The sequence below is a fragment of the Orbicella franksi genome, chromosome 8 (assembly GCF_964199315.1).
Source record: "Orbicella franksi chromosome 8, jaOrbFran1.1, whole genome shotgun sequence".
Lineage (NCBI taxonomy): Eukaryota > Metazoa > Cnidaria > Anthozoa > Scleractinia > Merulinidae > Orbicella > Orbicella franksi.
In genome coordinates this window covers 4,770,947-4,783,642 of record NC_138152.1, presented here as the reverse complement: position 1 = coordinate 4,783,642, position 12,696 = coordinate 4,770,947, and the positions used below count along the sequence as shown (strand labels likewise).

At 38.4% G+C, this 12,696-nt stretch overlaps 1 protein-coding gene and 1 non-coding gene across 2 annotated transcripts; one reads left to right on the top strand and one right to left on the bottom strand.

Annotated features, from left to right (window-relative positions):
- Positions 1-2,845: 2,845 nt before the first annotated feature.
- Positions 2,846-12,679, top strand: LOC145495010 (uncharacterized). The gene is made up of 3 exons (XM_081474585.1): positions 2,846-3,849; positions 8,081-8,326; positions 9,343-12,679. The coding sequence occupies exons 1-3, from the start codon at positions 2,974-2,976 to the stop codon at positions 9,517-9,519; spliced, it is 1,299 nt and encodes a 432-aa protein (XP_081330711.1). The 5' UTR covers positions 2,846-2,973; the 3' UTR covers positions 9,520-12,679.
- Positions 12,268-12,340, bottom strand: Trnat-ugu (transfer RNA threonine (anticodon UGU)). The gene has a single exon. It is a non-coding gene; the product is annotated as a tRNA-Thr (tRNA).
- Positions 12,680-12,696: the final 17 nt, after the last annotated feature.

Below are 12,696 nucleotides of genomic sequence, written 5' to 3'. Positions count from 1 at the left end.
AGGCTGAGTGATGAATTCGACATTTGCGTTGTTTATCCGTCAGTATCTTTCGTAAAATTTGGGCATCAGTCATTCTGCTTGCACAGATCATAGTCTGTGCTGAACTACATGTGGTTAAAAAAAGAATGAAACGTGTTTTATAATCACGCTATAGCTTGCTCTTACGCCGAGCCATAAAACTGCCGTAAATCGACTTCTTAACAGGGCAAGAATTAAGGGTAAAGTTTAGTCTCAAATGGTTATATCATGTAACGAAACGTGGCAGAATGGTTAAAATGCAAATCCATTACCTAAAAAACATGGTTATTTGGTATATCCAATTTATCTATAGCTGGTTTTCACATGACGTCACTAAAATTCGAACTACAAAACTATTGATCTTCTTGAGATTTTACTTTAATGATGTATAAGAGCAGCTGAAAACTAATATTCATACAAATTTTCGCTCCGAATGGGTTCTTGGTTTTGTGATACAGTACGCTTGAATTTCTAAGCTTTTGCGTGACGCGGCATTTACATGACGGCCTAGAGAGCTGTCATGATGCTTTAAAAAGTGACTAATTTCGGGGAACTTGGCTATCTGAACAGTTCATGTCTTAGAAAAAGTATTATTTTAAAGTTTTAGACGGTTCCTTGAACTCTTTTGTAGCAAAACTCAGTGACAGATGTTTCTGTTGGTTTCCGGCCGCCATGTTGGTGCCCATACGGATGGGCACCAGCATGGCGTCTCCATACAAATCTCTATAAATTTGGGTAAAAAAATTCTCCGCGTATCTCGCATAAGAAAAATTGCTGTGACCAGAATTTTGGCGAGAGTCTTTGCATATTTACCTTCTTTCATTTCCCAGATTCTGGACTTATCCTATTGACCGGTTTTGATTTTTATTTTGATCTATTTTGAATTGCGTGACACTGAAAACCAGCAATTGTAGGTGGGAGCTCCTCTTAACGAGCCCCTTGGTGCGTTGCGTTATCTTAGACACGGGAACCATTATAACTTTTAGATCCTGATTTTTCCAACATTCGAGTCTAATACGTTCTTAAAATGTTCCTAGCTTGCCGGTTGTAAACGTTTACAATTTCTTTTGTTTTACATTTCCATGTATGCAGGTTAGGTCTTACTCTTTTCCTTTTTGAAGTCATATTGTTGTGTGTAAATGGCTCTGAGAGATTTAGCGTGGCGTTACGTCAAACGGCAGATGGCAAAAATAAAACTTTCGCCGTCTGTCTTCAGATAACTGTACAGTAGAGTGAAAATATTTGTATTTGCGGTGAATAGTAGGAGACATTTGTCATTTTTTGTGTGATTCATTTAAGGATTACAAGAAAAAAAATTAAAAAAATAAAAAAATCAGAGGTAATCTTTTCCGTTTGCCGTCTGCCGTAAACGTCATGCTTAAACTCGCCAGTCAACCTGGTAGCAGACGTAAAATGGGGAGGCCTGGTACTGTGATTCCATGCTGCTCTGGACCAAAAGCATAGTTGGTTCTTACTGGCTTTACACGAACTTCTCATTTTTAAAACCAATAAAATGGAAAAAATGATCAAATTTTATCTTTATGGGACAGTTTTTTCACTTTCTTTTTAAAAACAAGTTCGTGTAAAAGATTTTACATGAAGAATTTATCAAGGTAACTCCAGAGGAATAATTTTAGGTCAAAAATCTTTCTCATTTTGTTCACTAAAAGATAAATAAAGAGATCTTTTAAACAGCATCATAATTGTTCTTCCTCTTAAACGGTAAAAACTTGTTTCTACTAGGCGTCGGGAAACTAATTCAGTTAAAGCCGTAATAAGTGGGACACAGCGAACGCGAAAACGGCAGTCTCAGCAGCGTCTCTTATTTCGCTTTTGTTACCGGTTCTTTCACTAAAATGTTTAATTTGCTTTTAACGGTGAAATGTTGGACACTGGGAGAGTTTAATTTCCTGTTCTCCGCGCATTAATCGGGCGTTGCTGTGCAACTGACGAAAAAAGGGCTTTATCTCGCTGAATACGAATGAATGACCCCTTTGCGTTTCCCGCTAGCTATTGTAAAAGCCCCATTGAAATACCAGTTGTACAGGCTTTTCCTCTTTTAACTTCACGAGGCTGAAATGAAAGTGCACTCTACCGACACGCCAAAACGTTTTGGCGAGTTCAGTAGCACTATTTTAAAAACTCGAAGAGCTCTGGCCAGGGTCTGTAAGTAGAGGCTTAATATTCACGCTTGCTGTTCAAAAGACAGAAAATCCTGCACTCCCGTTTAACTTTTCTGTGTGAAAGCCATTAGTTTCGCGCTTGGTTTTCTTGCCATTTTTGTGATGTAATAATTTAAGTTTTTTTGAGGACACTAAACAAAATGAATGGCATGCTGCTAACTTTTCCATTTTTCGAAAATTTTCTTAACCGGAAAGTTGAATAAAATGGCAAATTTTTCACTTTCGGCTAGCAAAGGAGTTAAATGAAACTAACTGACCTTCGAGGAAAAATTTTAAGTATGGCGAATGTTAAGCCGGATAATGGAATTTACAAAGACTATGTAATAAAACTTAACTTCCAAGAAAGCCATAAGAACGTTTCACTATTAAAGTGGCGTAGCTTCAAGTACGCCATGGGGACCTATATTTGCATCAAGGGTTGAATTTTAAATATATTATTCTCGATGGGTGATCACAAAGCCGCACTGGGAGCTGGTGACAGTGTGAGTTCTTAATATATCCGTAGATGGTAGAAAATGCAAGTGAATATATGAAAGATCATATATTTGAACTGTGATATGCTCCTGACTGTGTACTTGTATAACTGCGAAGATCATTCACGACATTCATGTGTCTACATCTTTCTCCACAGTTTAAATATATGATCTTTCATTTATTCACTTACAAATTCCAGCATTGTTCACGACAACAGACCATAACATTATGAGGCTTTGATTATTGTTAACGTTTTCTATAGTTGTTTCTGGAGTCTTGATATATTCATAAACAAGTTATGATGTTTTTGAGACGTGTCCGCAGTTTTCAGCGCTCTGTTATTCTTTATCTCGCGACCTTGATGTTAATAGTGCTCCTGAGTTTTTATTTCAAGTGTCAACCTCATATGGCAAAGGTACTTCGAACTGCTTCAGAAAGAGTTGCTGATGATTTCAAGATTGCTTTATTGAAACGACAAAATCGTCTTTTCCTTGCTGCAACAAGGAAAAACCGCGACATGACTGCCGACTCTGCAGTCTGTGTGGTAGATCCTGCGATTACAGATTGTCAAGGCATGGGCTTCGCGGCATTCCTTCTTAACACCTTGGATCACATCTTGCTATGTCGCACTCTGGGAATTAACCAACCTACTGTGTTCTGGAGGGCTTGTAATTCAGTTTGCTCGAGAAATCCAAGAGTGAATTCATGGGACTGGTATTTTGAACCTGTTAATCGCGGGTTGGAGTCGAGGGTAGAAAACGTGTTATGCCCTTTGATGGTCACATTTGACATCGGAGGTTTTCTCGTTCTTAACCACAGCTTTAAGAATCGTACTGATGTGGATGGATTTGAGACAAGCAAAATAATAACCACACAGGAGAGATTAAGAGTTAATAAACTGATTCATCAGTATGTTAAACCTAATTCTAGAATAAAGGAGAAAGTAGAGATGTTTTACCAGCAATATCTGGCCGGGTTCACGGTTTTAGGAGTTCACGTTCGAGGAACAGATCATTGGATGGAAACAAGCGAGAGAAGGCTGCCATCTTTGATGAGCTGGGTTAAGAAAGCTCAGTCAATTCTGGAGACGTTGTCGCGACCAAGGAAGATTTTCATTGCAAGTGACAATAATGAAGTTATAAAGAAATTTGTTTTCTATTTTGGAACAGAAATGGTGAGTTAATTTCAATTGTTTGCTTTTTGCTATTCTCACTGCATGTATAATGAGCGTATCGCGATAACGCGCTACATTCCGCTAATCCCGAGGGTCCAGGTTAGTGGCGTCTAGTATGATCCTTTGCGGCCTTTCGAACATAAAATCTGTTATCATAAAGTTTGAGAAGGTTTTTGGAAAAGAAACGGTAAGTTTTATGTGTTTTTTGTTTTCCAAGCTGAGTGCAGGCATTGGAAAATGTTTTTGCAACATTTACTGCAAAGTTCTTAACGTCGTGACCCCCATCCCCCAAAGTAGCAACCCTCCGAAAAGACGACTAAATCCGCTAGCACAGTGACAGTTCCCCTCCCCTACCCCCACGGTGACAACTATCTCCTGGCTACAGACAGGTAGTGTTAGACTCTAACCCAGCATGACTGTATTTTATTTTTGTTAGAGGGGAGGTTGGAAACAATTGTATGCCTCACTTGGCGGCGAGCACTAATACCCAACATCTGCTATACGTTAACCAAAATAATATCAGTTACCGTATTGAACTGTCGCTTACAAGCCCTGTCGCTTTTAAGCCACCCTGAGTATAGGCCCATGTACCAGTAAGCAAAATATAATTTTAATCCCCTACGAACATAAGCCCCCCTCTGGTTTAAAACTATGATGAAATGAATTCAGTTGAATCAGGAGCCATAATCGGGGACGGAGACCGTAAGTCTTGAGATCCGCGCGCACCTATGATATGGGACAATTTTTCTATTTTTAGAACAAATTGCGCCATCCTGACGTCATATATCCGCGCGGATCCACGCACATGTCGGGGGCTCTCGCGTGGATGTTGTCACGTTGCGTGATCAAATGGTGAGAGTTGAGAGACCTTGAGAGATTATCTTGCGTATTTTTCCCAGCGATGGCAGGGAATAAGGCAGGGAATACGAACCAGGGCGCTTATATGTAGTTTTATGCTCTGAGCTAACGGAAAAGGTGGATTTTTCAGTGTCGAAAACAAGACTTCAATCTCCCGCTGGGAATGAATAATAAGATCTGCTCGCGCTAGTTGGGCCAAGCTTACGCGTATGTTTTTGCGTTTGTTCTGACTTAAGAATATAGCAAGAAAACTCTCTACTCTGGTATCGAGTTAATTTGTGAGTTTCTCAGACAGTGGTTAATCATAACCAAAACCTGTTTTGATGGTTTCTTATTGTTTCTGCTTGTTTGGTGAGTTTGCAAAAGTTTTTGAAAGGAAAGTCTAACGCGTACAATTAGCTCATTTGCATAGTGCAGCTCGTGCACTTTCAAGTCCGAGTCGGTGTTTTCAATTGTCAACAAATCTTGACAAAGATTTCTTTCGTTATCTTTTGTGCTGAGATGCTGCAACAAATTTCACGAACGCAAAAAAGGCTACTAACATCATGTGTGTTTCTTCAACATAAACATAGCGAAGTTTTACACTGCGAAAATGAAAATAGACAAGGAGTTTCGATAACTCGATCAACAAAATCGAAATCGTTATTCGAAGTTGATTAAAGAAAGCGTCAACGTAACTTTGCTGATTATTTCTGCTTTATTCGCATATTTTCAGCTTAGCTTTTAATATGTTCTCAAACATTTATCAATCTTAAACATATTCAAAAACTACAGAGTTATTGTTTGAGTTCGATGTGCGCTTTCACACGAAAGTGCGGCGGAAGTACAATTTGTCATGTTCACTGACTGTACAAAACAAGCATCAGCGGGCGCTCTCATTCATCGACAACAGAGAATTTACTGAATTTTTACACGAATAAAACTGAGCAGTATCTACGGACGTAAAGTTATTGGGCCTTGATGAAACATCAAGCGTTGCTTACAATTCAGGCGAAACTCAAACTAGCAATTATTTTGTTTTACTTTTCGGTCGCGATAGACTGGCAAATTTCTCGCAGGCGTGTGGCAAGAGGAGTAGGAAACTATGAAGTCCTGAAGCTCTGCTATATCTAAATATATCCAGCTAGTTTTTTGCTGCGTAATGGACAGCTGTTAATCTTCAACATATGTGAAATTTAAAGTGGAGTAATGTACAGCTCATGTAAAAGAAGCATCCGTTGGAACACAACTTGGTCAGCGATATATATCTGCTTAAAGCGGAACATACCTTAATTCGACACTGTCTTACTTCCCTCAAACTAGAGCAGCTTACGACGAAAATACTTAAGCAAAATTCCAACAGACGTAAACGCGCTGAGTTGTGGGCCAAAAACATGAAAAATTTCGGGAATTTCGGACGCCATTCCCCCTGCGCGACATCCGCAAAAATCCTCGCAGCATGTACGCGCGTGTGCCGCAGGCGATGGCGCAATTTGTTCTAAAAATAGAATTATTGTCCCATATCATGTGGACAACCCCAATACTAGAAATGACGCGCGCTTACGGTCTCCGTCCCCGATTATGGCTCCTGGTTGAATATGATCAGTTATAAAGCTTAATTAAAAAACAACACTGCTGTAGCTAAGAGACTGTTGCTCAGGTCGAAACGATAAAACTCCTTACGAAGTTGTATGAGCCCAGGGAAGTTCTCTATGATTTACTGTAATAATTTTAAGATTTAGTACTGTTTATTGTTTATTTATTGATATAGTTAGAATGTTAGTCATTAATTGATCAAGTAAGTTTTCTTTTCTTTTTTTTTTTTTTTGATATTTTTTGATATTTTTTATATGTTTTTCTCGGCATATTAGCATGATTGTATTGCTAGGGGCCTAATCAGCCTCATCAACCCGAGTTGAAATAAAGTTACTTTTCACTTTTTTTAGGGCTTATGAACTGCAGTTTACGGTATATATAAAAAAAAGAGAACGACCCGATACATGTCTAATGCACAGTAAGATATTAAGATGACAGCGATATTATAGTTGATAAGGCAGGAGATCCAGCAAGCTCCGTTAATTGAAAGATTTGAAAGATCCCCCACAATATTATTTCACTATTAATTGCGTTTGACAGAACGCAGTTCTAATCGCGTAATGCATAAAAATTCGAGACCTGTGTATTTATCTATCTATCTATCGGGGAACACCAATTTGGCCACCCCCAAAAAATTCTTCAGGAGCGAATGACGTCATGTCCATGCTCGTTGCTTCTCCATGCATTTATCTGCTGTTACCGGCAAGTTGCGTATTTGAAGTTTGAAGTTAGAGTTATGGCGTTAAATGACCATATAGCTGACATTTATCGATGTCTTCACGAAATGTGTACGACTTTTGGGACAAACACAAAGGTGCTGCCTGTTGTCTACCGTCTTGTCTTCGACTAAAAACCAACACTGCTTTGTGCGAAATAAATCGATGGAGAAAATGTGTCGTTTCACTTCGCTGGCTTTGATTTCTGAGCGCAAAATATATTACTTTAACTTACCGAGTTGTGTAGCTCGGCACATAGCCATGATTCTTGGTTATAGAACTATCTTACCGGGTAGTCTAGCTCGTTATAGCGGGTTAAATGATTGGAAACAGAAGCCGCACATTTAACTAGAGAATGTTGGTATGTAAACAAACACATAGAAAGAATGTTCAGCTAGTTAAACGGCCTAGTGAATAACAGTTTATTTCTTTCACATGAATGTAAATGATTATGTTGTTCTGTTCCCCTTTAGTCTCAGGTCATTGAAAGTAAATTTAAAATGACAAACAAAACTTGGCATAGACGCAGAGCCTGACATTATGAAACTGCAAACCAAACCGAATTTCCCTTTGGGCAAACGAGAAGATTTTCATAAACGCAAATCGATTGGAAGCTTTAAAATTGCTCACAGGCCAGAGTTTAAGCTTGTTATTTTGTTTAGGTTTTGAATTCATGCTTAGTTTACGTCAAAACATGAATTTTGATGGCCTACTATTTTTGCGAGTCCACGGAAACTGGCGCCGTCACGCAACGTTTTGAACAACAAATCGACCATCTTATAGTCTATACAGGGGACCCCTTCACTGGCATGGACTTTGACACTATGATATGATATCTGTATGTGTAAAACCTCGGTTGTTCATGAAAAGTGTTGATTTTAGCAATAGACAGAGGTTGAAAGCCAGCTGGTTAAATCATTTAAAGTATATATATGAAAGTGACAGTGTCGAAGGCACTCATGATTTTTGATTACTACTAGTATATAATTAAATACAGAAGGCGGAATATTTCTATCACATAGATCAGAGACTAGTTACATTTCTATGGTCGAGAAAATATTGTGTGAATGTTTTATATTTAGGTTATTTTCACTGATGCTGTTCGGGCAAAACGATACCACGATCAAATCCCTCCTCATGATTTCAAATTTGAGCACAATGCCGCTGACCCATATGAGCGACAAATTGGTACTCAAGTGTTGATGGATATTCTGCTGTTAGCTAAGTGTGATCAGTTCTTACACACCGAGTCCAGCGTAGCCTCTCTTGCCAGCTACTTCAACCCACATATGACCAGCTACTTCCTGCAGGATGAAACAACTAACAAGGTTTGTTTAATGAATTATTGATCCATGCATGTGCCTCAGGCTCAATTCTTTTAATATAGATAGAACCCTGCGCGCGCTCTGATTGGTCAAAAACCTATGTTTTATCAGGGTATAAAACATAGAAAAAGCGTGTTTTGTTGTTTTTTCCCACGTTACCTCTGGTCGACATTCTTGTTAGAGATGATGAAAAATACTTTCTTTGAAGAAATTTGTGATGGAGTTCTCTGCGAAGCAGCAGAAAGTTTGAAGACGAGGCATGTAACACTTTAGTGGTATTAAATTGCGTCAGTTTGCTGATCTGTGAGCTTTGTTGTTTCTCAGCTCGCGGCGAGTAAAATCTAAATCATAAAGTATTTGAGAACACGCATAAGGCATTTGAGAGCACTCGAGAAATGTAGAAAACACTCGCTTGCTGCTCGTGTTTTCTACATTTCCTTCGAGTTCTCAAATTTCCGTCGTGTTTTATCACAGTGTAACACACGGCTTAGGCTTCTTTATTTGTAAGTTAATCTACCTAGAGTTTTATAGCTTGTATACGCTTTGATGTTTTAACGATGTTTTAACCTTATAGCAGTAAGTTTATAATCTTAGTTCTAGTTTTAAACCTTAGGTTTAGTATCACGTTTCTAGCTTTAATCACTTTTGTATTTTAGACACTTAATGTATATTTTAGACTTTTATATTTTAGAGGACTCTCCTGAAAACCACCTCTAGGTGATTGGAGGTCTCCTCTTAAAATACTAGTTTATTATTATTTTATTTATTTATTATTGATGACTTATTTTTAATTTAGTCTAAATGTACGACCCCACCAGCTCTGCTGAGTGTTGACGGCTGAACATATGATTAGAAACACAGGGTATATTTAATTCAGTATGGTTCTCCAAGCCCGTATTACTCTTATCCAGCGGAGCGTTCCACTGGCTGAGGATGAGACGGACTCTGTAAACAAGTTTGAGCATTTAATGCAGCAGTGCAATTTACCTCACTAAAAATAGCTACACACTGCTTTGTAGGAATCAGGAAAGGTTCACGAAAGAGGAAGAGACGAGGAAACAGAGCAGGAAAATCCCGAAGAGCTGGATAAAATTCTTGAGTGTTTTCAGAAGAATTATTTAGGAAGTGCTTGCTCAAATACTGCAAAGGGTCGATTCGTTAATTTGGAACAAACTCGAAGGTTTTTGAGAACTTAACCGCAACTTACTGTCAATAAGTTGGAAGGATGATTGAAGAAAAATCGGAAGGAAACGTATTTGAGGCCGCTAAGAATTAAAACGACAGCGAAATTGAGATAAATATAGTCACTAGAGGAAATTTGAATCTCTTAACCCTGGTTTGCTAAACCATTGCTGTAACCAATGAACTACGGACAACAACGAGACAACAGGTTTTAGTGAGATAAATGGAATTTTTGTTAAGCAGTTGAACGGCTGTTTAAATAAAAATGTTCTTGTTTTACAGTTTTTCCTAAAAGCTTTAACAACAAAGTCCTATTCCTTGATTAATTTAATTAGATAATTTTTTTCATCTATTCTCTAGATTTTAATTTATTACGTTCTCGACTTTTTAAAATTTTTTATTTTTCGCTCTGCTCCTCCTCAGATCTTCGGAAGAGCCATTGTTATGCGAATGTCTTCATTAAGGTCACTGTAGACCTTCAGGGGTACCTTCCAGAAAATGCTTTCTTTACGCGCTGCTTTAAAGAAAACCACGGCAAACTATACATCAGTGTAAAGCTAATAAACTGTAGTATCCGAAAATAACAATATATTTTGCTATTTTTGTTTTGATAGGCACGCGCAAGCCTAAAAACGCAAAAATTACCGTACTTGCTAAACTGAATTACCAGCCTTTGTCTTACCGCGGAAATCCAAACTGACCGGACATTATCAATCAGGAGATGATGGGCTAACAAAGGGTGTGAGGCTTTTTCGGTATTTCTATTCGTTGCTTAGAAAATCTCTTTCAAAGTTGGACAACAGGAAATTTTCTGACTGCTGTTACTCAATGGGACGTCACAGGAAAAAATATTTCGATTTGTGCAAAAGCCTCACACCATCTGGTGCGCTAATATCTGACGAACATTTTGTCCAAGTTTCATTGAAATCCGATAAATCTACATACCCTATTAATTCATTTAAATAGAGGTAGTTCACGCAAAAATAAACCTTAAGTTTTCGGCCTCGAAAGAAATTCACAGTTTTCGGACCTCTCTGAGGCGGTTGTCAACGTGGCCATGCCGCCAACCAATGAAACGCAGCTTCAAACTTCCCAGCGGGCTACAGTAATGTTTCCCGGGAACGAATCTGCAATGTTTACGTTTACATGCAGTATATCTTTATATCTTGCATCGTCTGCCGTGAAACATTCAGCATCTAAACCGAATCAACAGATAAATGGTAAAGAAGGAAAAGCTAAAAAAGAGGAATGCTAGCGGAATAGCCTTGAACAGTTCTAATCGGCGAGCCGAGTCGAGTGCGGAATTTAAACATTTACGAAAAAAACTAAACGCGCAATTCATCGGCCTGTTGGTTTTAGTAGAATATGGAAAAACACTCTATAAAGAAGGGGAAAGGAGCGTTTGGAGAAGCTGCCTTGTCAGATATCAGCGATTAAATTCGTCGGTAATTCCGCGGCAATCAACTTTTGTGCTGACTACTTTCACGAAATTTTATAATGCTCTTTTTTTGAAATCAGAATTTTTCTTGAAATCGCGAAATTAAAATCTCGCGGAAAGTTGCTTTGCCCTAATCGTGAAATTAAATACATGCGAAAAATTAAATTAGTATTGGGTGAGGTAGATCCATAGATATGCGAAATTAATTGCAAACAAGAGAAAATGAGTCATTTTCTCTTGTTGCAAAATAACGTTCACAAGTTCAACTGAAATTACTGCCACGTTTGGCATAATTATCTTCACTCAGCTATTGTCAGTCAAAAATTGGAATAATTAGATCCGGCAATTTACAATTTGCAGCTCGTGGATTAGATATGGAAGGTTTGTGTGTGTGTGTGTGTGTGTGTGTGTGTGTGTGTGTGTGTGTGTGATTGTATAACTGAAGCACTCATGGTGTACATGCGAGGTCTCGATCGTCCGCAGGTTTCACGTTGTATTCGGTGCTGTCTCGTGCTCTCAGCGTTTCTTTTTCTTTGTTTCCCCTACAACCATATGATCATCACGCGATGTTCTTAGACAAGCAATTCCTTGATTTGGTCTTTTCAGGATCAGATCCTACAAGAAACTGGAGCGGCACTAACAAGATTTCATTAACGCCTGTAGATTTGAAAAACGCATTCGTTAATTAATCGAATGGCTTCTTTGCTGCAACGAGGAAAAACCGCGGTAAAGCCAGCGGCTCCGTAGTTTGTGCTGTGGAACCTGCGATAACAGATTGTCAAAACATGGCCGGCCTTGCAGCATTTCGTCTTGTTACAAACTTGTTATCAACCGATCATTTACAAAATCTTTGCGCAGCTGCGCTTCTCGCGGTTCATTTTGTAATATCTCTTGAAAGCGAGCGTTACAAGTAAATCACTGGGAAATTAACTGCTTTCTCACTTTGTCTCTCATCTGTAAAGGTTAAGGTTGGGTCGCAGTCTATTTCTATCACCCATTGTAGGAGCCGACAACTACGATTTTTGGAAAAAGGTAAAGAGTTGCAACGTAAAAGCTAAGTTTCTTACCACAAAAATATGACTGCCACACTGAGGCAACGATTGAACCCTGGAAGAAAAAAATGTTGATATTAAAATTAAAATATAAAAGAAGGCAGTACAAGTTTATCTCGAGTTCTTGCTTTTTCCTTTCTTTTATTTTCTGCCAGTACTCAGTTCATCTCACAAGCAATCACTCAGAACTACTCTAAGAACTCAAGCGCGAAAAGAAGGCAATATAGTACAAAAGAAAACCTCACTATACTTTACAAAAATTCAATCGGCGTAGCCCCCGAAGAGATTTGAACTCTTGACCCCTGGTTTACAAGACCAGTGCTCTAACCACTGAGCTACGGAGGCCAGCTTGAATTATTTTGCCAAACTGTTCATTCGTAAAAGAATAGGCTTTGTCAATAATTTAACTACAAAACATTGCGATAAGACAAAAGTTAAAACCATCACGGTTAAAAACTCTAAAAACTGTGAAAAAAAAAAACTCTAAAAGGCGACGACGTTTCGACGTTTACTCAACGTTATTTTCAAGTCAAAATGAATAAGAAAACGTTATTTGAATATAAATGTACAAAACAAATCCTTAGAGACTTAAAATAAAACAATATTAACTGCGAGAAATATTTGCACGCAGTGTCACGTAAACAGTTTAGCACGAACGGAGTCCTGGGTATTTAGCCCAGGTTTTAGCTCCTTAATAAACA